The sequence below is a fragment of the Arvicola amphibius genome, chromosome 3, assembly GCF_903992535.2.
Source record: "Arvicola amphibius chromosome 3, mArvAmp1.2, whole genome shotgun sequence".
Lineage (NCBI taxonomy): Eukaryota > Metazoa > Chordata > Mammalia > Rodentia > Cricetidae > Arvicola > Arvicola amphibius.
Window position 1 is genome coordinate 38,371,089 of NC_052049.1, and position 27,546 is coordinate 38,398,634.

A 27,546-nucleotide genomic window follows, 5' to 3' on the forward strand; every position below is an offset into this window, starting at 1 on the left:
AAAGCTAATTGTTGGCAGGAGAAAAAGAATCTAAGTGTTCCAGATTCTCTAAGTATCTTGAGCTTGAATACTAACATAGGTCCAGATTATACAAAGTGTGTGTTGACATTCTAATCTTCACTGCAAGGGTTGATGGGAGCAGTGCCTTTTAGATGAGCTTCGGATGAGGCTGTAGAGACGGGTGACTGTCACTACATGTGGGCTTGGTGTCACGTGAAAGATAGCTCCCCCTTTCTGAATCTGGAGACCCTTGGGTCTTAGATTTCTCAGGATCTAAATGTTTCAACATAAATTTGTGTTGTGTGAGCTAACCTGTCTAAGGTGTCTTGTTACCTGAGCTGCCTAGGACACACTATATAGTAGTTCCACTATATAGATTAAGTTGGTCTTTCTGGAGTTGATCCGTTTCGAGGGGGGAACTTATTGACATTATTATTTATTCTTCTTTTTCCACTTCGAGTTGTTTCTGGTGCAAGGAAACTGCACCACAGCTGGGGAAACAAAGCAGCCTAGACTTTTGTGGTGTCCCTGGAGGCCACGGGCTGGGGTAGCCAAAGCTGGAGTGACAGAAATGCAACAGTCTCTGCAAGGGAAACCACAGGAACCTGGGCAGGGTAAAAACTCAGCGTCTCCCTGTCTTTCCCCCTCCAGCTTCTGGTTAGTGTCTCCCGGTGAAAACCTGCCAGAGATATAGTCTGGGAAACAGGGGGTGCAGGGCCAGGCTCTACTATATATGCCCCCCAGGAAGGTGCATGTGCAGATCCAAAAGCAAATAGACAAACTACTGATGCATCCACGAGACGCTGAACAGGAAACCAAAGTGCTTCTACTGACGGAGACGTCGTTGAACAATCTCCGCATGCGGTTTTTAGCCCCTAGACATGACTTTATTTTTGTTTTGTTCGCTTTGTCTTGACTTGAGATAGAATAATTGCTAATTACTATGATCCACTAGCAATAATGTTGGACAGCTTCTTCTGAAGCAATGAGAGAAGAGCAAGTGCATGCATCAAGAATGGATATTAGGGCGGTGAAGTTTGCTCGGCAGGTGAAGGCACCTGCCACCAATGCTGACTACCGGAGTTCAATTCCTGTGGTAGAAGAAAACGAACTTCACAAGTTATTCTCTTACCTCTCAGTGCACATCATGGCACACGTACCCAACACATATACACACATGGACATAAAGTAAATAAATAAGGATATAATGGAAAAATAAAACAAACGGGTGTTAGCAAGTATGCAAAGTCCATCTTTTCCTTCTTCGTGGATTGCTTTTGCATTGATTGTAGCTTGCTTATTCTATTAGTTTAAGGATGAGCTCCCAGAACTTCTCTTACCAAAGTGATGTGACCATGACCTTGTTTGCCCCCCCCCCCAAAAAAAAACCACATTGTGAACAAGGGCACCATTCTAATCACAAGACACAGCAAGGTCAAGACTTCAGTCGAGAGTACGAGCTGAGTGTGGATTCAGTGAAATACCCTTCCACTGTGTAATAAAGTGTGCTAGCAAAAGTGCTGGTTTTGTATACAAGGCCTGCTGAAGGACCCATTACAGACTACAGCATTTGATGGAAAATCTTGAGGGCTGAATAGCAATTACTCCCTGCAGTCAAGGGTACATGGCATCCATTGGCCTTGGCCCTTTCACATTTTCTTCTTTCCCGAAACCAGAGTTCTCTGCAATGACAACGACTCTTTGTTCAAGTTTATTTGCAAACCACCGTCGTTTTAAAGGTTATGCAGGGTGGGAGAGTCTAACAATCTCGAGGACTAGGATTCAGAAACATTTCATAAGAGGAATTTTAAAGGCAAATGTCCTGCTGAAAAGGCGAGGTTGGTGCTGGCTTCTTCTAATTCCTTTTGCCAAGAACCAGAGAAATGTCACCCGCCCCCAGTTAATCTCACTGGCTGGCAGAGCTCATTTTTCTTTGCTTCCCTGACTGTTTTCCTGTCTTCCTCACTCTCCTTCCTTTCTCAGCACTCAGACTAGGCGGAGAGCCTGGCACCCACACTCCGCCCTTTTCTCCCACCTGTCTTTATTTCAACTAAAAAACTATGTTGCCAGACATTGGGCTAGAAGCTTGGGACATACCTGTGAAGGCTGGTCTGTTTTCCGAGAGTTTGCTGTCTTGTTCCTTACTTGGTTATTCCAGATACACTATATCTAGCAAGTACTTAAGAAGAAACAAGTCTGCAGAAGCTCACAGTGTCTACAGCCTACAATACTGATTCTCAAAATTTATCATGCATTAAGAATCACCTAGAGAGTCTGACTCAGAAGGCCTGTGGCAAAACCAGAATGTTGGCTGATGATGCTGACTAGCAGGCCGCTCTTTGATAGACATTGTAACAGAGTGGAGGTCTAAACATCACATGGCCCTATGGTTATACTGCTATGTTCTTTACAGAGAGAGCATCAAGCTTAGAAATTTGGTGAAGCAGTACAGGTGATTATATTTGTTGCACAAACACACACACACACACACATACAGAAGCACAAATACATATAAGTAGAACAAGCAGAATCCATTTTTGTTGTTTGCTTCTATATGATTTCAAGACTGAGAACTCTGCATTAGGCAACCAATAAGGGCGCTCAGGCCTGGGAGAGGCTACTTCTCCCTGTAGTTCTTTTTCTATGAATGGGACCCTACAAATTTTCCGCCTTCCATGTTAATATAGCTATCGATATTGCCATTGTTCTGGTCTTGTTTATGCTACCATTCTGGGAAAAAAAAAAAGAATGTTCACAGCAGACTTCCTGGTATCCTGGCTCTTCCAATCATTTCACCACCTTCTCCAGAGTGTTCCCTGTTACAGACAAGGGAGCTGTGATATAGATGTATCTGCTGGGGCTGGGCTTCCCACAATCCATTGATCACCACATGGTATCCAGTTGTGGTTTCCCTGTGATTACCTCCATTGGCTGTTAAGAGAAACTTCTTTGATGAATGGGTGATTGCTACCCTTGTCTGTGGGTAGAAGGACAAGATTCAGAGTGTAGTAAGGAATTATACTGGGCTAGCAAAGCGGTGGTAGTAAATTCTTTTCTGAGATCCATGACCTCACTAGCATCCAGAAACCAGCTAGGCTTCCAGTACCAATCACGGTTTCCCTCCTGTTGAGTGGGCCTTAAATCCAATTAGACAGGCAACCTAAATGTCTTTCAAGCAACCTAAATGTCCTTCAGTGGACTGAGGGATAAAGAAAATGTGGCACTTATACACAATGTAACACTATTCATCTGGGAAGAAAAATGAAATGTGTAGGTAAGTGGAACCTAGAAAAGATTACACTGAGTGAGGTCACCAGAGCCCCAAAGACAAAGACTGCTTGTTCTCTCTCATCTTTGAGTCTTAGCTCCAGATCCTCAGATGTGAGCACACAACACAGAGTGACCAAGGAAAATAGAAGAATGTAGGGGTCCACATGCTCAGGCGGTGGGATAGCAAAAACAAGGACACCTGTGATATAAAAACAGAAAGTGGGATAAGAGGGAAGAGGCTCCAGCTGTGGAGACAGAGAAGGCGGTCAATACAGAAGGACAAACAATACTAAGGTTATTTGGTAACGCATCAAGGAATCATGTCATGTCATTTTATATTTACCTACAATTATAACAGCCAGAGTTATTATACTAAAGGACATTAAGTCACCTGGGCTAACAATGCTTCTCACAAGAACCATAGACTAACAAAAACTTCAGTACCAGACACAAGAAGCCTCCTTTCTAAGGCTGATCAGGGCAATCCAAGTGGCCACCAAAATGATATAGATTATCTATGCAGCCCTTGGTTTCCTCTTAGGGCTTTAGGGTGACCCCTTGTTGCTAAAGACACCACACTTAGGACAAAGGACTCAAATGGCTCCAAGCGGATCTGACCTGAAATCCTCTTCCTTGTAGCCTGGCTTTCATGGTTTCAGAAAATACTATACAAGGTACCAAGAGAGGGAATCAGTTAAGGAGCTCTACTCAGCTACAATACCTGTAAACCACAATTACCAGCATGCCACGATAGGCATAAAGGTGTAGTAAGTGGCTCTCCTGTGTTAGTGGCAACTACCAGCTGTCTAATTGGACTTAAGATCTTCTAAGTTGATTGGGTCGGCTATTTTGTCGAAGCAGCAGAATGCAGTGACTAACATAGCATCTCGAAACATTCTCCTTTTTCAGAAGCTCCCATAGTCCTCCTTGGAAGACCTGCCTCCCCCCACAAGAAGAGGAAGTTCTTACCTCTTGGCTGCATCTGAATATCTTGTGTATCTGGGATAAGACTGAACATGCATTGAGTATAGCCACAAACTGTGCAAAAGGCGATAACAAGGTTCTGGTGCCTGGGTGTGGGTAGGACAAAAAGCATCTCAGCTCCCCGTTCAGCAAGCCTTGACCTTTAGACTGAAAATCAAGCTCATCTTGTCAAAGACCGTTAATTCATCCAGGGACGCCATAGTCTTGAAAGTCGGGGAAGAGGCTGTTTCTAACATGACTTTGCTCTTGTTCATTGTGAAAGAATAGCCAGACTTTCTCTAGCTGATAAATACCTTCCTTGGTCATACTACCTTAGGACAGATTTCCCTTCCTCTCTTTGTTGCTCAGAAGGGTAACCTTTGCTACTCTGAGTTATCTCCATTTCTCTTATAGGAGAGAAATGTTCAGTTTGCCTACTATACATACTTTTTTGTGTGGTTTTTGAGACAAGGTTTCACTGTAGTTTTGGAGCCTGTCCTGAAACTAGCTCTTGTAGATCAGGCTGCCCTCGAACTCACAGAGATCTGCCTAGCTCTGCCTCCCAAGTGCTTAAATGCGTGTGACACCACTGACCAGCATATATACGTACTATTTTAAAAATAGAATTTTACGTTTTATTGACTCAAAAATGTGGTCAGAGGGCTGGGGTGTAGTTCAGTTGATTGAGTGCTTGTCTAACCTATAGGAAGCCCTTGTTTCATGCCTAGAACTGCATACAAACAGTATAAAGTGGAAGCGCCAAGGTCTAGCTTTACTACACAGTGAACTCAAGACCTTCTTGGAGACATGAGACTCTGCTTCCAAAAGGAGAAAAACAAAGACAGACAAATGAAGCTCATGAGGGCAAATGTGACAGGGAAAGCGTCCTGAAAGAGCTAAGGAAAAGAGCCACAAATAAGATTTAAAGAAGTAGACTCAGCTGTGCTACAGCTCCAGGACCCCATGGGTTCTACTTCTTCAGTTCCTGAACGGAATCTCAGGACCATCTCCCAGCAGCAAAGCTGCTAAACAGAACGAACTCCAACCCCATTCAGCTCCATCCAATGCTGTTCGTTTCCACACTCCACTGAAGGACACTTTTGCATGGCCAGAGATTCAGGGATTTGGGAATTTTTCCAGGAAACATTCTGCTTCTGTTTTTGTTATGAAAAGATAATCAGATATTCAGCATCTGAATTTCTTCCCTCCCTGGTGGAAGCAGGCAGCATGGCTTTGAAGTGAATTCATTGGAGGCTTGTGTTATGAGCCACACCATTCCCTAAGCAGTTGTTATCATTTGAGTTGAGTTGCTTTGCATCTGTAATCTTAGCTCTATCTCTGAATGGGAGGAGGTAGCCCAGGGTCCACACACACAATGAGTCCGTAGTATAAAGATGTTTACTCCCTGAGTGGTCTTGACAGTGTTAGAAGCCAGAAAGGAATTGTGGCTCTTATCAGACTAGAATTCAAAGCTAGTCACACAAAAAGCCTGCAGGTCTACAAAGTCACACAGGCTACAGAGGAGCCAGCGTTTGCCTTCCAGGACCATGGACCCCACAGGGTTTAATAGGCTATGAAAGAACTCTGTCCGTCATGCATTCTAAAGCAGGTGCAGGAGGCACTTGTCATCACAGAAGACAATTCCCGTTCTGTCTCTGCTTGCCCTGGGCTTATATTCGAAGTGCAAAACTTCTTAGGCACTTCTGCCGTCCTCCGGCTGTCATCTGCTTGTTCCTTCTATCGCGAACTCGGAGTTACCATCTCTCACGTTCTAGAAAGTTGCCTGAATGCAGAGACAGTGGTGAATAAACAAGCTGTGGATGGGCTCTCAACAGTAACTGTGAACTACAGCCAGGTGTATATATAAGTGACAGCCACAGTGAGTGATACCCAGTGCTTATGTGGGCGTACATTAAGGGCTCCAGACCCAAGGGGATCTGGGTAATAAGATGCAAGACATTGAGTGCTGCGTACAATGCCTGTCTGCGCTCTATGCACTACCACACAGTTCCCAAGCTGCGGGCAAGGGGCTGGAGGTTGAAATATACAAAGACACACAGACAGACAGGGACACAGACCTCTAGTCACTGGTAAGAAGCCCTTTATTAAATAGTACCACAGAGACTTATATACCCAACATGGTCAGGTGGGCCAACAGGTGAAAACCTTATTCTCTGATCCTAAAGGCAAGGCAACACGTGCTCGTGAAGCAGAGCTGGCAAACAACTTTGACACAGCTTTCAGTAACCCAAATCAGAAGGAAAGTATCAGGGAAGAGCAGCTGGAGGCCAGGACTCCAAATAGTCCCAACAATTGAGAAAGCCTGGCAGATAATAAATTCATCTAAGACACACAGGTTTCTCACAAAGCTAATAAAGCATACATTCTATGATAAATCTTAAACTGGATCCTTGGGAAAGGGAAAGTCATAATGGCCTTTACTTTGAAGCCTGGTGCATCAGTCAGACCTAAGAAAACAATTTAAGGAGGAGGGCTCATCTCTGTCCACAGTTTCAGAGCCACTATTGCTTCAAGGACCATGAAGATAATTCTGGGTAGCATGTGGAGGGGGGGGCACCATGAGTCCTGGTGGGGAGGAGACAAACACAGGAGGCAAAGAAGACAGAAAGAGAGTAAGGCCTCTCTTTCCAGGCCATATTCCCAGTGAAATCACCTCCAATAGGTTCCTTCTCCAGAGTGTCCATCACCTCCGATAATGCCGTCAGATAGGGGAAAAAAATCCACCCGTAGATTAATTCTTGCATTTGTCAATGTCTTCATGATTCAGTCCTTTCCCAGAAGGTGTCTTAAACACTTTTCTACCGCTGTGATAAAATGCCATGGCCAAAGCAACTTAGAGAAGGGAGGGTTTTCTTATGGTTCCAGAGAGACAAGAGTCCATAGCTATCAAGTTAGGGAAGAGCAGCAGCAGGCAGGCATGGTGAGAAAAAGGGAAGAGAGTTCACATCTCCATCCCCAAGCAGCGGGCAGAAATGGTGCAAGCCGGGGATGGCTGAGACTTTTGAAAACTCAGAGCCCACCCTCAGTGTCACACAAGGTATGGTCTAACAAGGCTACATCTCCTGAACCTCCCCAAAGAGCCTCACCAACTGGGGATCAGGCATTCAAATGTTCCACTATGGGGGACATATTCAAACCACCGCAGCATGTGACTGACCCTTTAACACTTAAGGGGACATCTATACCTCATGTCCAAACCCTACTACCAGCACTGCCACCTGCAGAACACCTTGAAACTTGGTGCTCTTTTCCATAAGAAACACTCTGAATGTGTCTTCATAGGATTTTCCCAGAATTAGGCTCTGAGAGAGAAATGAAGTTATTCTATTTGGAAAGTGTAACGAAGCCCTAAGCATTAAGGAAGGGAGCTGTGGAAGAGATGAGGCCAACAAAGAGTATATTTTCAAGCCAGTCATTGTTATGGGTGCCTAGAGCTTTTCCTGTTTACAAATTTGGGAATCTGAGCAGTAGCAAGGAGGGGAGCAAGGGAGCTTGGGTATTTATACAGCAATTCCTACCAGGCTTTGGCAGAGGTCGGCTCCTGGGTGTGTTATTTCTTTGTTATTTTTGGCCTTCCCTCCTGGGCCAAATGCTGTTACATTGCTTTATAGAAAGCTGTAAAGTAAGGAGAAGCAGATACAGACAGCTGGAAGTCAACCAGCAAGCACTAAAGTATGGGTCCTGAGGGAGAAGGACTGAGTACCGAGAAGGTCTGCTACTAAACACCCTGTATCTAACGCTCCGCTTGCCATCCACGTTTGGTCTTAAATCGGCTCTTGGTCTTTTGTTGATTTTAAGCATCACAAACCTGAAACTTCCTCAAATGGTGACAGTCCTCACTTGCTGAAGATGCAGCGGGGGTGGGGAAACTGAAATACATTAGTGTGCTCCTACCGCAGGGAGATAACAAGAGGGAAGGCTGGAAAGGTGCCCGAGGCCTCAGAGAGCTGTTGAGTGAAAGTGGATACACGAGTTGGAATGCTCAGGGCCGTGCCAAAATGCTTGATACACATGGCTTAAGGGGAAAGAGGGTTCACTTTCTTGCACAGTTCTGTAAGTCCTCATTCATATTCCTCTGACCCATTGCTTCTCTGCCCAACCCGGAAAGAACTGAAGGCAGAGGACGGCGTTCACCTTATGGTGGCCAGGAACCAAAGAAGGTGAATGATAGGATGAGGAAGACCTTTGAAACAAGCCACAACTTCAGAGGCACACCCCAGGGACCTGCTTTCTCCAAGGAGGTCCCTCCTCCTACTTTTCACAGTCCCCAACAACGAAATCACATTACAAACCCATCAAGGGGTTAGTCTATCAATTAAGCCAGAGCTCAAAGGATGTAGGCTCTTCCCCAGAGTTCATCATTTGGCAACCATGCCACCAAACCATGACCTTGGCCTTCTCTCCATTGGGTGAAGACTGTGGATATCTGCAGAGCTCAGTCGTCTGATTGGGCTTCACTCTGGAACTGGGTGTGCAAGCGTGCACTGTTCCCAGGAGGAACATACTCTAGAGGATGACTCAGCATCTAACAGCACTGACTGCTTTCAGAGGACCCTGGCTTGATTTCCAGCACCCACATGATGGCTCATATCTGTCTGTAACTCCAGTTCCAGGGGCTCCAATGCTCTCTTCCTGGCCTCCATAAGCACCTGGCTTGCACACCAAACACAGACATGCATGCAGGTGAAACATCCATACCCATTAAAAGATATTTTTTCAAAGAACACTGATGGATCCCAACCATGCCTCTGGCCTGCTGTCCACAGTGGCTCAGTGGCAACATTGGCCAAAGCAACTCACCTGTTTAATTTTGCTGTCATCTAGGCACAGAAACTTAATCTACACACAAAGGAGGAAGAGATGGCAAATGTAATCCATCTATTACTGTGTCATCGCCAGAGAGCTAAGTGTGGGGACGAAGGCTAAGAGCGAGATTTTGAACAATAGCTACCTCAGAGTAAGAGAAGTGGATGCAAATGAACGCTCCCCAAATTGAGCAAGGCAGATCTAGCAAGATCTGCCTGAGTTCTACACAGTGAGGAATAGCAGAATTGTATTCTCTTTGCTCCCTTAGCTTTCCAGCTTACAGCTCAAATCAGACCCATAGAAAGCCACTGCTTTTAGTCGCTGAGGTACCTATTGTAGGCTACTGTTGAGAGCAGCTCGCCTAGCAGGAACTGTTATTCTTTATGAGAAGGGCTGAGTTCCCAGGACATCACTGACAGGCACAGAACAGTATAGAAGAAGAAATACTGCAGGAACCTGGCTTGTTTATAGCTCTTCAAATGTAAATTATCTCATTCTCTGTGGAGTTTACTTGTGTGTAAAATGCTATAAACCATTAAAGACTCTATTCTCTGTGTGCCCCCTACGACCTTTCTAGAAGCTCTTTTTTCACCTTTGCTATAGGACCTGAAAGGAGGAAAGTATGTCCCACCAACCAGTGTCACACAGATGTGTTGAAGGAAGGTCTGCAGGGCTTTTGTTTTGTTTTGACTAAATGGCAACTAAATAGTGACTGTTCTAGTAGCTTCATCCGGCGCTGGTGATGTCTGAGTTAACTGAACTTGGAAGAGTAACCATGGAGACTGGCACATGGTTTCTGATTCCATTAATCTTGCTGAGATTAACAGCAAATCCCCAGGGAATGTTTGCAGTGATTCAGAAATAAATCATCTTTTCACGTGTGTATTACTTGGTGACAGATATTCTCTTTAAATGCACATCTTCCCAACAAATGATTTGCATGGTTCTTCTAATCAGATGATGAGAAATTCATCCCACAAATAAGAAGTGTTGCAAAATGCTGCAAATAAGCAAGTCACAAATATATATAAATACTACATACACACACAAAATGAAGATTTATTCAATAAAATTGTGCATTGCCTTAGTAGACATGTTAGAGGAAGGTTATTAACTCCCAGTTAAAAATTGACTTATGTTGAGGCTGGGGTGTGGCTCAGTGGTAGCGTGTGCGCTTAGTGGGTGCATGCCCCACAATTCCAGCCTCAGAAATACCCCCAAGAAAAATCGCTTGTGTAAGACCTCAGCCTGCAAACAGGAACTAAAAATAAAGTGTACATTTCTTTAATGAAAATCTCTAATTATCATTTAAATTATAGGAACCAAAATGGATGAGTTGAGTGGGATTTAAGAAGCTGACGTTGTCCTAATCACGCTTGCCTCACCCAAAGCTGCCCCCTGACACTGGTGATAAGAAGCCAGAGTAACCAAAGCCTAAAGGAAACGTGGCACATTCACAACCCTGGTAGCAGGCATAAACGCACCCAATTCTGAGGGCTTATCAAACTTTGCTCTCCTTGGCATAGATGCCACAGGTTACAATTTTCATTTTGCTTTGAAAGCATCCGTGGGCTTCTGAGTTTTAAATCCCTATATTTTTAAATGAGTTATCCTTTCAAATTATAGAATAATTACAGAAAATACTCATTCCACACTACTTTTTGGTGTTGTAGAACACACAAACCTTCAAATATTTATTACAAGCTACCAATAGGAAGGAGGAGAGTTCTGATAACCAGAGGAAAACATGCTCTTCTTTTAGCACGTTGTTATGCATTGTTACAAATTAAGAAATGTCCGGGTGTATCCAAATGGATGATCTATAGTGATAGTATCCTGTGTTTCGGCAGGAGACTCAGTAGCAGAAGGAGGGTACCCAAGTGTGTTTTACTATCAAAACAAGCATCTCTCCACTGGGTAAAGAGCAACAGTGGGTACTGAGCTCAGTACCTTCATGATCTACTCAAGGTGCCAGCCTCAGCTGAATTTACACAGTTCACACTGTGGCAGAGGGTGCCCAAGGCACAGGAGTAGCACCCGATTCATGTGGTTCACATTGCAGGATAAGTTGGCGGAGGACAGAGGGCTACTATAGATCATTAAGTAAGCATTGATTCCCAATGAACTAAGCCGTGTCGTTGACTGTCCTGGTACTAACCCCTTCCCCTTACTGACACAACTGTGACAGGCTCCTGTGAGCCCCAAGTACCCTTCAGTGTCTGATTTCTAACTATACTATTGGGATTAGAACACGCCCCATTAAGGTGAAGACTCAAGCTTGAGATTTTCCAAGAATTGGCTCACACTTGGTGTGCAAGACATAAATACAGAGAGATAAATATTCAAAAAATATACCAAGAAAATTGATAAGATTTTAGGTCCTCTGCATGAAAATGTGAACATTCTTGGCTAAAGTGTATTAGTGACGTGACTGAGGTGGTGACATCTTGTTTAGACCTTCACCTCATTCCATTTCCTGTCTGTTAACCTTTCAGCCCATAACACCCTGAACAGCCACATCCGCCTTGACAACACTTCCAAAACTCCATGGTCCTGACTATGACCCAGATTTATATAATTGTCTGTTGACTGTATAATCAAAACAGAAGTTACCAGGTTCCCTACCTACTCCTCACAGTGACATCATTGTGATTTTTTTTAAATAATACTTTTTTTTTTATAAACTTTGCATCCCTGAGCTCCGTCGCCAAGAGATCTTTGTGACAGGAGCCTGTTCTTGGCCACCAGTTTAAATAAAACACTCTTATTTGATGCTATATGCACAAGTGAACCTTAAACTTTCTTGCCTGGACAATAACATTAGCGCCTGAGTTAATATATATATTCATATAGCTGGGATTTTTAATGATGAGTTTGGCATTTGATTTTTCATGATGAGTTTGTCAATTTTCAAGTTTTCTGTACATAATATGGTGATAAATAGTATTTTAGAGCTTATGTCTTTATTTACCTAGTATATGGTTGTCTTGGGGCTGGAGAGATAGCTCAGCAGTTAAGAGCACTGCCTGTTCTTCCAAAGGTCCTGAATTCAATTCCCAGCAACCACATGGTAGCTCACAACCATCTGTAATGAGATCTGGTGCCCTCTTGAGGAAGAGACCTGGTCAGTTGTCCTCATCAACTTAGAACATGATTCAATAGAACTGCCATAATACGGGCTGCCCATGCACACTTCAGCTTTGCCAGGGTGTAGTGTTGAGGCAAGCAGGCCTGCTTTTCATCCCACCCAGCTCCTGCATAGCTAGCTTAGCCCCAGAAATAACGACACACAAACTGTATTCATTTAAACACTGCCTGGCCAATTAGTTTCAGCCTTTTACTCACATTTTCACTAACCCATATCTAATAATCTGTGCAACACCACGAGTGGTGTCTTACCGGGAAAGATTCAGCATGTCTGACCTGGTGGCTGGCTTCATGGCAACTGTCCCAGAGAGGAGAGGTGGGGTAATTGTCTGAGCCATCTACCTCACTTCCTTCTCCCTGTTCTGTCTACTCCACCCACCTAAGGGCTGGCCTATTAAATGGACCAAGGCAGTTTCTTTATTAACGAATGAAATCAACACAAACAGAAGACTCTTCCACATCACCAGGGCATACATTTTATAATTCACATGGATGTCTTAGCCACTGTTCTACTGCTGTGAAGAGACACCATGCAATACTTACAAAAGAAAACATTTAACCAGGGACTTGGTTACCATTTCAGAGGTTGAGTTCATTATCATCATAGCAAGAGGATGGCAGCACACAGGGCACTGGAGCAGTAGCTGAGACCTACGTCCTGATCCACAGGCAGAGAGAGAAAGAGAGAGAGAGAGAGAGAGAGAGAGAGAGAGCTGGGCCTGGTATGGGCTTTTGAAACCTTGAAGTCCAACCACAGTAACACACTTCCTCCAACAAGGCCACTCTCAATCCTCCTAATCCTCAAATACTGCCATTCCCTGGAGACACTCATAAGTATTCAAATATATGCACACACCTATGGGGGCCATTCTTATTTAAACCACAATGGGCACATGCAAATGTCACTATTGGCACATTCTTTTAACTTGTCAGAATTAGAATGGTCCTTTCCCCTGAATTTTTCTGATAAACCATACTATGCTTCTGCAGTATCCAAGTGGGATCAAAATTGTATTAATTTCACTTGAAAACTTGGGCTCGGACCAGAAGAATTTTGACATAAAACTTTATCTCTCTCTTCCTTTCTTCCCAGGAGGGAGAAACATGGGTTCTCACTGAAAACCCCCTCGCTGCAGCTGACAGCTCTCTGCCTTTTCTTCTCTCCTCCAGCTGAGAGCAACTCTTCTCTATTTTCTATTCAGTAATCCTGAAGGACTTGACAATTGTCAGCAAACACACCACCTGAGCTCTCCTGGCACTTCTCAGATCCAGCCTTTCAGAGTTTTGTCATTTGTTCAGCTTTTTGGGATTCTAGTGTCCATCCCCTGGTCAACCACTGGCGGTAGATACTCACACGGAGCCTATCCTGCCGTTCTCACCTAGTAGAAGGGAAGAATATTAAAGAGCATGGTTTCCTCTCCTCTAGGCTTCTGCTCTCAATGACAGACAGTACACTAGAACTTTACCTCTCAAAGTGTTAATGTGTAGCAGGAAACAAAGACAGGTTAGGGGCCCAAGACTGAGAAACATGCACTTGGGTAGACTTCCCAGCTCTCCGATTTTACAAGCTGTGTGATCTAAGAAATTATTTAACCTCTCTGTACCTCATTTTCCTCCACTGTGAATGAATACAGCAGCCTACCCTTAAGTTAGTCTATGAATTAAATGAATAGGGTGTACATAAAGCACTAGGATTTACCATGCTGCAAATGACAACTAACCACAACTGTTATCTAAGTTTCAAAACCAGCTGTTGCTTGTACCATGATCTAGGGGCCTGATCTGAGTTCTAGAAGTCTATTCATAGCAAGGCCAGCCCACTATCTTGTTATTTTATATTAATATGGCATGTTTCTCTTAACTGTGAGGTGTTAGTACAACAGTACTATGATTCTTAAATTATCATTCCCTTTATTTCCAAAGCCCTGGTTGCCTTTGCTCCTTGTGGATGTGTGAGTGAGGAAAGTGATGTCTACATTTTCCCTTGTATGTGTGTTTGTCACCGGGGCAGCGGTCTATAGACAGAGGAACCAACCACCTCAGTGTGCCTGGGACTGAGAATGTTCTGGAAACAACGAACTTTCACTGCTAAAACTAGGAAGACCTTTTGCCAGCTTAGCCTTACAACTATTACATAAGCCAATGTAGATCCACGAGAAAAAGATGTGGTGGTGCTGATCTCATTAGATACAAATAGGCCTTGCTATAACACCTGCTGCCTTGACTGTCTTTCTCCTGTGCTAGGGTCAAGCACAAAGCTTGGCACATACTATAATCTCGTATCCTCTGCCACTGAGCCGCACATATAGCTTGGATTTCGGAGTCAATCAATTCCTTGCAAGAATCCAAGGAGCACATCTGTACTGAAATAATTAATTACAAATGGCAAGCATCAAGGCTTTGTCTTTATCACGATTGTGCTCTTTCTAGGATTTCTTTCTCAATTTATGCGTTTCTATTTCCCTCTGCTCAATTTTGTACTTGTTATTTTTTCTTTTAGGTCAACTCAGATCAAAACATACTCGTGGGATAATGCCCAGGTTATCCTGGTTGGGAACAAATGTGACATGGAAGATGAACGGATCATCTCAACCGAGAGAGGCCAGCATTTAGGAGAACAGCTTGGTAAGACACAAAGTTAAGAAGAAAGCAAGCTTGGTAATTGTCACGCTGAAGAGAGTCATAGGAGTGTGTGTGAGAGTGAGTGTGTGTGTGTGTGTGTGTGTGTGTCCGAAAAGTTTGTCAAGAGACCTTGAAAAACAACAAGACCCGTGTAAGTCACAAGTACATTTCATCTCGTTATCTGTAGCTTTGGTTGAATTCAAGCACAATTAGAAACAAAAGTGATAGCAAGAACTTTGGTCTTAGCTCAAAATAAAAGAAAAAACCTCTAATTGTTATTTCATGAGAATTACAGGTCTGCCTCACTATTTCTCCGTTTTGTTTTGTTTAAGCCACACACATCATTTCGCATTGACTTGAGTACATTAGCATCATCATTATTGTTCTCAAGTCCTAGATTCTGGGCTTCAGGACATCAGAGATGAGCCATGGTACTGTTTAAAAGCTTTTTAGGGGTCAGTATCATCTCTTGAGGGTGCATATCATAACCTATCCCCACTTAACAGAACCCTTAGAGATAATATCCAATTAGAAGATGTGACAGAGCTTTAGAAATGGCCATTTGAAACACAAAACATACCAGACGAGGAAATTGCCACGGTGAGTCTGGTAGAATTTTGAGAGAGATGTGCGGCTGATTGATTCAAGACATATGTATTCAACACCTATTCTTTGTCTTCTATTGCATCAGACACTGGAGAGGATGCAAATAATAATGATAATGTGGGATCACATGGCAAGATACATACAGTGAAACTAACAAGGAAACCAGAACAGGTCAATGAAGTGTCGATGATACAAAAGGCAGAGGCAAGAGGAAAGCCAAAGGGCAAAGTGGGAAGGAACAGGTAGACAGAGAACACTGCTAAGTGGACGTGTGGGACCAGGAGTGGGACAGGAGGTGGGGGATAAGCAAGCAGAGAAGACACCTACAGAGAGGGTGGGTGGGGCTAGGCAGTGCCGCTTGGAAGAGGCAATTGATAGAAAGGATGGCGAGAAGATGGGTTAAAGAGCAAGACTCATTTGGAAGGATCCCTATAGAGAAGAAGAAAAAATTAAAGCCAGTAAAAGCAGATGAGTCTTTGTGAGTAAGAGCCACAGAGGAGCACAGACAACAGCGAAGGAAGTTAAGCTGAGAGGATAACGAGCAGCAAAGTTACCCGGTGTGAGCAAGTGAATTGATTTGGGGACAATCCTGGTCTTGCTACCTAGTGTGCACATACATAGAGAGATGACCAAGAGGTCACAAAGCACCTTGACACCAGATGACACAGTCGCCTCTCACCACTTTGCCTCAGCTCACATTGATCCCAGTAATGAGTCACAACCTAAAATTTGAAGACCACAGCCATGTCAAAGATGATCTGAGCTTTGCCCTATTATTGGAAGCATGGACTGTCGAAGCACAGCCAGACCCTGTGGGTCAGTCTACCACTGGGAGATCTCAATAGCTGAGCAGAGTCCATTCTCCAAGCTTTATGATTTCCTTGTGAGATCAATGTGACAGCATTCCACTGAAGGCTGTCACTAGATGACTACAGGATTCTGTCCATGAGACTTCCCTGCAACCAGCTATGAAAACATCACTAGGCTGATAATTAACCTTGCTATAAATGCTCAGTAGCCTCTATATTCTCTGTCCTAGGACCTCTTCACACGCCACCAGTGTTTGAGAGTCTTAGAAACTTGGTAGCTTTTCCTAGTACCTCAGGAGGTTAGGAGTGGACATGAGAGTGTCCTCTATGTAAAAGAGACAGGGAATTCGAGAGGGCATTCCCATGTGGCTACCTTGAGCTCTGTTTGCTTGCCCTGTACTTATCAACTAGCTAAACATTAGCCTGGGGGAAGGAAGTGCTCTACAGAAGCAGGCTGTCTTTATAAATAAAGTTCAAAACTATTTGGCTCCAGGAAAAATAGAGTAACATCAAGAGCTATTCAAAGGCATTGTCAAAAACTTTATGCTTATTCATCTAATAAACCACTTGGCTGTGAGGAAGATCAGGTATGGAAGAGATGTTAGAATAACAGAAGTACTTCCGGAGATACTTGCAGTAGCATACACACACACATTTCAATTGTCGTTTAATAAATAAAGATTGCCTGAAGATCTGAAAGTAAAACAGCCAGCGTTACAGACCAAGTTATGGTAACACACACCTTTAATCGCAGTAGCCACAATGACACACACCTTTCATCCCAGTAGCCACACTAGTTGCCATAGAAACCAGTGGTACATGCCTTTAATCCCAGCCCTAGAGAAGATTATAAAATAGGAGGAGACAGCTCTCAACACAGTCTCCTTCTGAGATTCCAGGAGGCAGGGTCACCATTTCAGACTGAGATAGAGGTAAGAGTCAGTGGCTGGCTGTTTTGCTTTTCAGATCTTCATGTTGAACCCCAATTTCTGACCCTGTGTTTTTATTAATTGTGTTACACACACACACACACACACACACACACACACACACATGCCCCCTGCATTCACTGCACAGATGTGGGAAAGTTTCTTAAAATGTGAGACAGGCCGGGCGGTGGTGGCGCACGCCTTTAATCCCAGCACTCGGGAGGCAGAGGCAGGCGGATCTCTGTGAGTTCGAGACCAGCCTGGTCTACAAGAGCTAGTTCCAGTACAGGCTCCAAAGCCACAGAGAAACCCTGTCTCGAAAAACCAAAAAAAAAAAAAAAATGTGAGACAGATAGATTTTATGCTCCTGTGCAAATTCTTCAAATAGTCTCTAATTGATTTTTTTTTTTTTGGCTCTTCAGTCAATAAAACTCAGCAGTTGTCATAGCAACCTGCAAATGTACCTTCTTGGAGAATCATTTACCTCATGAGTGGTTCATTCTCCTCATGACTACACACCCTCTAAAAAAATCCAGAGAGACAATTCTAAAACTAATAATTCTCTTAATCTAAATAGCAAGCTTTCGAGAGATTATATTTTTAAAATATTAACAATAAAATTCTATTTCCTGGAGATTAGGCATTTTTTTAAGGTTATTACCACATATCAGCAGGTGATTCAAAACACCAGCTTTATTTCTCTGTTTATGGTTAACTCTCCATTACTGATGTTTATTATCTTTGTATCATTTGCTCATCCAAATGAGGAGACTGGACAAAACTGTACTATAGCTGAGATCTTTGTAATTTTGCGGGGATGGGCTGCTCTTGCAAGTCTGATTTAATGTGTAGGTCACCAAACGTTTAGTAACTAGTGTTTATAACATTCTGGGGACTTGGTAATTGATCTGGTAGATGACCTTACCTTCTAGAAACAACCCTCACAGAGCCTGTGAGTGGCACTGTGGACAGTGAACAGTGCCCTGCCGTCCTTCTCCTGGACGTTTTCTTCCATTGGCCCTGAGAAGTGGTCCCTCATCATTAACCCTGACACTCCCCATCCCTTCAGCGTGTCCAGTACTGTGTTCCCTCTCCTGGGTAGCCATCTCCTCTTCCTCTGCTTCTTACATCCCTAACCCATCACACTTCTCCCTACACACTTCCTTGGAAGGTCTCATTCACTCTGAGGCTTTATCAACCTAAAAACAGACAAATCACGCCCCCAGCAGTGAACCCATGATTAAGATTCAGGTCTCTACTTCCAGCTGAATGAAATGGGGTTTCAAATGAATTTATCAACACCAACATTGAATACCTTTCCCCACAAGTTTTCAAAACTAAAACCTAGGAAGTTACACTATAAGCAAAAATATTACTTTCACATATTAGTATTTTTATTCTTACCATACTAACTTCCCTGGTGGGAATGTTTGAAGAGCGTGAATCCCTGCCCAAGCTGAACATGATCCTCAGACTGACATTCTCCCCATGTGCTTCCAAGCATCTAGTCTACTACAGTGCAACCTGTAACAACATATAAAATGCTTTACATTTTAAAATTCTGTAGTTAAATGTTGTCAGCTATAAGCAGATTCCATCTCATAACCTAAGTTTTAGATAGGAAAACCATTAAATGTTCAATGAAAGAAAAGTGAAGATAAAGGGAAAGATACAATTTTTCTTCAAATAAAATTAATTTACTGGGAGAAAAAAAAAACAACAACAAAAAACACAACCTAGTAGAAAAGAGTTTGTGTTGCCTTGAAACCAAAGCGAGAAGCTTAGTACTTTAACTGTTTTTATCATCTTTGGGGGAAAGGATGCCTACCTAAGTCACCCAACACAAGTCAAAGAAACACTAAAGAGAAATTAAAGTTCTTCCCAGAAAGAACTAATTATATTTATTAATAGTTTCTGAGAATACAATTTTGATATGTTTTAATTTATATTAATATATCTAATAAGGCAAATAATGAATAAAATCCCCAGTGACTTTGCATTCAAGTAATTCTATGGTCTATGAGGCCAAACTGCTCAATTTCCGCATCTTCCAGAGACACCCTATAATGCATTCCGACAACCAGAATATATACACACATTTTACCATCTTTCTAAGCTAAACTATTTTCTTCCCTTTCTTTTGTCATTTAATATTTTTGTTTGTTTGTTTGTTTCAGTTACTTATTTGATCACCATTCTTAACACTTTCTCTGTTGAGGTTGGGAGTGAAATGTCTATCTTTGTTTGTAGAGCTTCAAGTATGTTTTCTATATCAGAAATGCTTTCCTATATATGAAGAGTACATAAAGCAAATAGAAGAAGAACAGAGATGTGAGCTGTGAGTTTATCCTCAAAGAAGGGGCCTGCGGTGCAATGGTTGGGCAGCTTCTTCTGGAAGGGATACAGAAAGACACCTTCTGTATCTATGAATTTTAAGCCACGGGTATTTGATAATTCCTGGCTTAAGTAAACAATTCTTTTAAGGGAATCATCTTTTAAGATAGGAAAAGGAAAAGCTGTGGAATGAGGTGTTCTTTTAAGCAGCAGAACCCCTGGATGTGTGAAGGGGACCAGGCAGAATATGTCATTGTTTTCCAAAAGATAAAGATAAATCAACAGAGGCAAATTCCAGCACTAGCAGATGGGACTTGCCTCTATAGACTATTTCTCCTGGGCTCCCGTGTCCTTGAAGAAAAGAGACCTGAAGGATATGAAGCATCATCACCATCTAGTTGGGAAAGACTATCTCTGAACCTCAATAACCCGAATTCTAGTTGTAACTGAGCCTGGTGACCCCAGGGTACTGACTTTTACTTTGAAAATACCGGCTCTCATTGCTAATCAAGGTAGGAGAGAGAACGGAAGGAACTGTGTGTACAGTTGTCCGCCTGTGGGAGCTCTGAGCTTTTGGGACCTTTGGGCTGACCCTAATTAACACCCACCAGGGAAAATGATCACAGCCATCTGTCCCTGAGGGCTAAGCTCTACTCCAGACATTATAACTCTGAGTTATGGAAGAGATTTTCACTGGATTTTGTTTCATCTTAAAGCCCAAGAGAAACTCAGGGTATGTGACTAGTAAGTCTATTTTAGCTCTTCTCCTGAGTCCTGTGATCATCCAATGATTCCATGATCCCATGACAGAAGTCAGGATTTGGTTTTTACTGAGAATGAATTCTCCTAAATACAGTCTCACTCATGTTCAATTTTTCTCCTTCAAAATAAACCCATCAAATCGGTACAGACATTTTCAAGGAGACAGGGGAAATCCAAAAAAGAGATTGTGGGCTGAGTTCTTGTTCATCAATCCAGTAAGGATTCAAAGTCCACTGGGACTTCATTAAAATCCGTTGAGCTAAAACCAAAAAGCCAAGAATTCTTCCTGAACTGCCAAGGAGTCACGCCATGAGATTGCATCTTGATGGACAAGGGCGGCAGCTGGTTCACAATGAAATTTGGGAAGGTGATACAGGATGATTTTCCTTTGTTCATTCCTTCAACCTTTCATTTTTCCAGTCAGTGTTGTTGAGCACTCATCATTGGTTAGACACAGGTGTTTCCAATCTGGGTTGTTCAGATACCTTTTCCATATAAACCAGGCCAGCCTAACCAAGGCAGTACTAGCCACAGTCAGCTGGGCCTTCCTAAGTCAATTAGCAATCAAGAGCATGCCCAGAGGCCCATCTGATGCAACAAATTGGTCAAATGAGATTAGAGCACCTACGTACATGTCAAACTGACCAAAACCGTGAGAGTCCATTCCTTGGCAGCGTGGACACACAAACACATATATGCAGCCCTGAGGACAGACACCCCTCAAGATGACAGTCTAAAGGCTTCCGTAGCTTTGACTCACAGACAGTGGCAGGGCAATGGAAACTTGAACGTCCTTTAGCAGCATGGGGACTTAATGTTGCATAATGCAAGTAGCCACTCCTGTTCTTTTCTATGAAATTACGTAAACTTCTGAAAAGTTGCTTCCGTTATCTATTCTTGTAAGACATAAGAAATTTACATGAGAAAGCAAGGCAAATCACAAGATCCAGCCACCGAGACTCTCTATGGTCACATTGTCAACTACTGTTTCAGTGGTTTAGTGCGCGTGCGCGCACACACACACACACACACACACACACACACACACCCCTAATCTCATTTCATAACCATCAGCTTCTCATAACAGTGCACGTTCTACTTGCCAAAGGTCATTTAGTAGCCACAGCACCAAAACTGCAGACCCATAAGCAGCCAGTGACAGGCACACTCTCATCTTGGTCATTTTTCAAGCTGAGACCATAACATTGCCTTCAGGCACTCCTGTTTAATGAAGGATGATTTTCAACCCTTCCACTTAAAGAAAAATTGTTTTCTCTTTTGCCCTTGCAGAACAATTCCACAATAAAACCGGGTTGAAGAGTCCGCCGCTCTAATGGCGCACAGCATCGCGCCAACATCTATTTTTACAACTCAAACCACCTGCCTCACATTTGCGCTGACTGCTCTTCAGCCGTTTTTAAGAATTTATTTAAATCTTAATTGCAATGTTTATGAAAGAAAGGGATTGCCAACTTCTGGAATTGGCAGGGAGTCCCGGCAACGCTATTTAAATGTTCTAAGTACCTGGCTGCACATAGTTGTCTGTGGAGACATGCAGACACCCCGCCATTGTTTCCGCTGGCTCACATTCTTTCTGGCTAAGCTTTCCCAGGAGGTAGAAAAAAGGTCAAGGGTACTCTATTATGTGTTGGGTATACTTAGATATAGTTACATCTGCGTATTAGTAAAGGAAGAGACTTCTGTTCCCTCTTCCTGGTGCTTTGAGTTTGCCGTGTCTTCTTAGCTCTTGATCTATGTTTCATAATTCTAGGGATCCCTGTCCTCCTTACTGGCAACTGAAACTCATTCCTCAGAGAATATTCTTCATGACTAGAAAGACCATACGTCCTATGCATCCCACGTTGCTCAGGATGGTTCCTGCTGATGCTCACATCCCAATAAACATACACAGCTCTCCCTCCAAGTTCAAAAGACTTGCCCTTTGAATAACAAGTAGTCTAGCCTGGCTCAGGCACCACACCCTGCAATACCTTTAAGTAATATACCAAATTTTCTCTTTGATGTCAGGGCTCAAACTCACACACTCCCCAAGACCTTTGCAAACCCCTGTACTTACCATAACTTTCTATAGTCAACAAAACTAACCTGTGTAGCCTTTTCTAGGCTCTTTCTTACTATTTTAAATCAATATTTGGCTCCGGGAAATCCCCATTCCTTCCAAGAGCCACAGTATACAAAACTGTGTTTTCACCGAAGATCTTCAGTCTCTCATCCTATGTGTGCATCCTCTTGTTTTCTTCCTTGAATCTGACTCAGAACCCATGTTGGTTCTTTATCTCAGGATAATCTGACTAATTTTCCCTTCTTGATCCTACACACATTATATCTTTTTATTTAAAAATATTTAAATATTTAAAATGATATTTAAAATGAATCTGGTTCCAGGTAATAAAGATTTGTATAAGCCAGGTGGTGGTGGCACAGGCCTTTAATCCCAGCACTCAGGAGGTAGAGACAGGTGGATTCCTGTAAGTTTGAGGCCAGCCGGGACAACAGAGTGAGTTCCAGGCCAGCCAAGGTGGCAAAGATAGACCCTGTCTTGAAAACAAACAAATAAAACAGATAGATAGATAGATAGATAGATAGATAGATAGATAGATAGATAGATAGATGATAGATAGATAGACAGACAGACAGATAGTTAGATGATACATAGATAGATAGATGATAGATGATAGATAGATAGATAGATAGATAGATAGATAGATAGATAGATAGATAGATAGATAATAGATAGATAATAGCTATCTGTATAAACTGCTGATCTTGTGTTTCTTTTTTAAATAGCACAAAGTGCTAAGAACAATGTTACTAACATTTTAAAGTTGGATATAAGAAATGTAAATAGCATTTTAATTACCATTTTAAATACCAGCTCACATGTAAAAAAAAAAAAACAAGCAAACAAACAAAGCTCATCTCTATGAGTTCGATGTGTTCAGCGTTGAAATTTGAAAAGGCTCAAATCCAGGATGTTCTGATGCAGCTGGCAGAGGTCCAGATCTGTTTATTAGCTTTACACACTAGTGGGTATGACTTTTCTCTCTCAGAGTAAAATTATCATAACTGAGAGCAGTAGAGAATAAACCCCACTAACATAACTGACGGGGGACTGATTTCTAATTAAAAAATGTGTGTTATTATTATTTACCCCCAAGAAATATAAATGTTACACTTTTATGAATACAGATGTGTTTGACTTAACCATGGTAGTATGTCCCAATAAACTTAACAGTAATCTGAAAACATTATAGAGACTAGAAATGATTTTAGTGCACTTAGCCTATCAAACATCATAGATTAGTGGAGTCTTCGTTTAACATGCTCAGTACAGTTAAATCAGCCTACATCCAACATAAACCCTGTTATATTAATGTTGAATATCTCATGTAATTTACTAAATACTGTTCTGAAATTTAAAAATAGCAACCCTTAACAAATTGTCAGCCAAACTGTCCCGATGATGTTTTCTTATTCTAGCGATTGCTTCTAGTGGCAGGCATATGACATTAAGGGAAATGCCATTGAGTAGGACAGGCTCTCTCATCCTCTTGGAGTGTGCAGGCAAAGCTACACCCACGCAGTTTTATACAGGCCCCGTTTTCTGTCTTCTAGATTGCAGTGGACAGCGATTGCCCTCTTGCCCTGGCTTTTTCCCCTTCCCCTTCTGTAGATCCTCTCCATTATTCCCTGATAGTCCGGTAAGAGACAGATTATGCCCCCCATGCTGAAAATCTAAGAGGCAACCTTGATCCTTTATGGATTTTTGAAAGGGCCCCAGTCTCCCCAAAAGTCATTGGTAGGGCTGTTTGTGGTGAGTTGCTCTTGTAGATTGCTAACTGTGTTTACTAGGGTCCCAGACTCCCCAAAAGTCATTGTTAAGGTTGTGTGGGTGAGTTGCTTCTGAAGGTTGTCTGCTGTGTGCACTTTGTGGCACTTACTAACTTTATTCTCAGCAGGTCTCTCTGGTCTCTCAGGCCCAACCCCCCTCTCAGGACACTCTATTTGATGTTGGTGGATGCTCCTTCCCCATGCACATACGTGGTATTTCATCTGTGAAGGCTTTCAAGGAGACTTTCCTCCTCTGTCTAGACACCACACCCTCTTCTGGCTTTCTCTTTTGCCTTTAACTTTAATTAGTTTCCAATCACCCAGATTGGTTTTATTAGACAAGGAAGTGATTGTTTAGAGGAAGAATTCTAAAGACTGAGAACCTTCATTACCTTCTCATCTGCCAGGGTCCGAAGAGCAAATCATTCGCTTCCACAGAATTTTTTTCTAAATATAAACTGTCAAGAGAAGAGATGAAATAATTGCAACTTTCAGAATTTACCACCATAAAAGGGAAACTCATTCAAGTAAAGCTTGGCATAACTTTTAATGTCTACTCTGGACAGCCTGAGCTACCTGTGAATGGAGGTAGACTGAGGTTTTAGTAAGAATTTTCTGACTTTTAGGAATTGCTAACAGGGTAAATTTGGCTAAAAGGACCAGACATAGTTGCATGAAAATATCTTTATGAAAGCCGTCACTCTGTAAATCAGTATATACCGGCAATAATTGCTGAACATTAAAGCATAGCATAGAGTCACCATGACTGTTTTTAGAAGCCCACAGAGGCTATTCTGTAATGTTTGGATCTAGCACTGACAGAAGACATAAACCAGACATTAGGAACATCCTAGAGGAAAGAGCATGACCTGGGGAGCCAGACTTTAATCCTGGCCTTAATTTTCCATGTTGGGTCCAGGGGGCCATGCAAACATGGGGGCAGACCACCAAAGTCTAATAAACCAGAAGCAAACTTTATTTCAGAAACCAGATTGCAGGAAAAAATAAAATAAAATAAATAATCTCCATGGGGCACAAAAAGCTTATCAGGTAGCTGAGACCACAGCCAGAGATGAACTTTGTAAGGCTGTGGCAAATGCCGGTTCCTGAACCCACCTTCTTATAGTAAGGTGTACCAAGCATTAGGTCTAAACAAAGGAAATTTTATCTTGAGGTAAAACGCAGATACAGGTTGCCTTTCTTTATAATCTCCGTTTACAGAGTCTTCCAGTTAAACTAGTATTTGTACTTAATCTATTGTCTTCCTTGGTACTTCCAAGTAGTGTTTTCTGGAGACCTGTGCACTCCTCTTTGATGCTGCCAGGTTCATATAACAGGGATAATGCATAACCCAGAGGTCATATATCTATCTCCTAAAAGTTGACTCAGCTCATATCCGTAGGCTACCTCTCAGTTTGCAGAGAGATGCTTTGGCCTTGGAAATAGAGCTATGGGTTGTAAAGCGGAGTAACCCACTGTTAACAGTCAATCCTCAAGCTCTGAGAAGGCTGCTGACAGCCTGCTCTCATTTTCCTAGGCTTACAACTTTCTATTTCTTCATCTCTACATCCTTATTTCTGGAATCTACATTTTTTACATTCTTATTCTTGGACCCTTCATTCCATATGTGTGACATATCTATATTTTTCTACTGTAAAATGAATATTTTAAAGGCGCTACTTCATATAGTCTGGATCCAAAGCAAGAAAATTCATGTAAAGTACACAGTACAGTGATTCCCACAGATTTCCCATCTATGGATGTCACAATGAAACCTCATTAGTTCAGGCTCTGTTACTTGAAAATGTACTAGATTTACTGCTCTGTTTCATGGGCACCACTTACAAAAAGTATAGCTTGCTAATTTATAATGCATATAAATACTATTACAAACTGAAAATCTTTTACAAAGAACAGCTATTAATGTTCATGTTGACAGTTCATTGATAAGCTGAGGTGGAAATTATCTCCTTTATAATTGAAAGCCTAATGAAATGTTAAGGAGTTGCAAAGAAAATGTGTGATGGTCTTAAAGGAAAGAATTCTACTTGGAAATGTGTGACACTTATCGCATACAAGCAGTAGCTCTTGCATTGTGAATGGCCCTTATCTCTCTGAAAGCTAACCCAAGAGACACTTAGCTTTCCTACACGTTTAGAGACTTTATATTTTGGAAAAAAAGTCCAGAGTTATTAGTGGGAGTGGAACAATTCTACACTTCTTCCCATTTTTCAGAAACACCTCTCCTCATGGGTAAATAGAAATGTTTTGGATTTTTTTTTTGATAAAACATATTCCCCATGGAGCAAACCTGAAAGGAAATATTATGGAATTCCATGCTTGGTAAACTCCATCTAGAAATAATAGAGCTGACAAATTATTTACAAGTTCAGTCCCTTTATAACAGAGAACAAAGGAATATGTGATTCTCTTCTCCGCCATTTCCAATCCACCAGCTTCTCCCAATCAATTAATAGCAATCAATCCTGTAATTAGCTAACATCTGCTGGACACCTGCTTCTACTAGATGCTGTGTCAGATACTTCCAAGAATTCCATATGGGATGAACAATTTAACTGGAGAGCAAAATGAACTTAGTAGAGGGGGCCGTCAGGGAATGGACAGAGACTTGCTCATTGGATGCAGAATTCCTCTTGGGTGTCATGAAAATGTTCTAGAATTGGGTTCTAGTGTTGGTGCAGCATTTTAAAATGCTTCAAAATGACTGCTTTGCTGAATTTTACTTATATAACTTTCGTAACTGGTATAAACCCGTAATTAAATTCCAAATATATACTAGAAAAGAATTACCAGGGAGCTGGAACTGTTCAGGGTGAGTTGGCTCGCCAGGCAAGACCTTAGAGCTATTATCCAACGGAACTCAGCTCTTTCTGGGAGACTTCAGACTGAAATGGCTACAGGGGATGAGCAAGTGAGATAAATAATTAATTAGTGAAGCAATCAGGTGTGAGATTTAAACATGATTTGCTGTACATCGGGTACATAGAGAAAGACTTTTGCAAAAGCAGTGGGATGCTTTTGACGTTCTCTCGAACAAAGAAGCCCTTTTCTGTGCAGCTGCCTCTTCCCCACCAAGGATACAGATGTTGATACCAAGAAATCTAAAGAAAAGTGCAAAGACAGTTGACAATTAAAACACAGGTTTCATGTCAGAGACAACAGGAAGGGCAAGGACAGTGGTCAGCCAGAGAGGAGCTCTGTCAAATATGTCAGACATGGGCTCATTGGGGTGAGGACTCCAGGGTTTAATGACAGTCCCCAACCTTGATGGTAAACAGGGAAAATCCTAACTAAAAATCCAAGGTCTTGGCACCAGATGCAGCACTCGGCGAACTCTGTTTTGGCTGGGGAGAGAAGATGCACAGCAGGGTTCAGGGAGGATTCAGGGAGATTCATATGGGAAG

The 27,546-nt window shown here is 42.3% G+C and overlaps 1 protein-coding gene across 1 annotated transcript in view; it reads left to right on the plus strand.

Annotated features, from left to right (window-relative positions):
- The window catches only part of Rab3c (RAB3C, member RAS oncogene family), a 174,388-nt gene that overhangs the window by 140,811 nt on the left and 6,031 nt on the right, over positions 1-27,546 (plus strand). Inside the window, exon 3 of the mRNA XM_038323846.1 lies at positions 14,708-14,832. Within this exon, the coding sequence (XP_038179774.1) occupies positions 14,708-14,832 (125 nt within the window). The remainder of the gene's footprint in view (positions 1-14,707; positions 14,833-27,546) is intronic.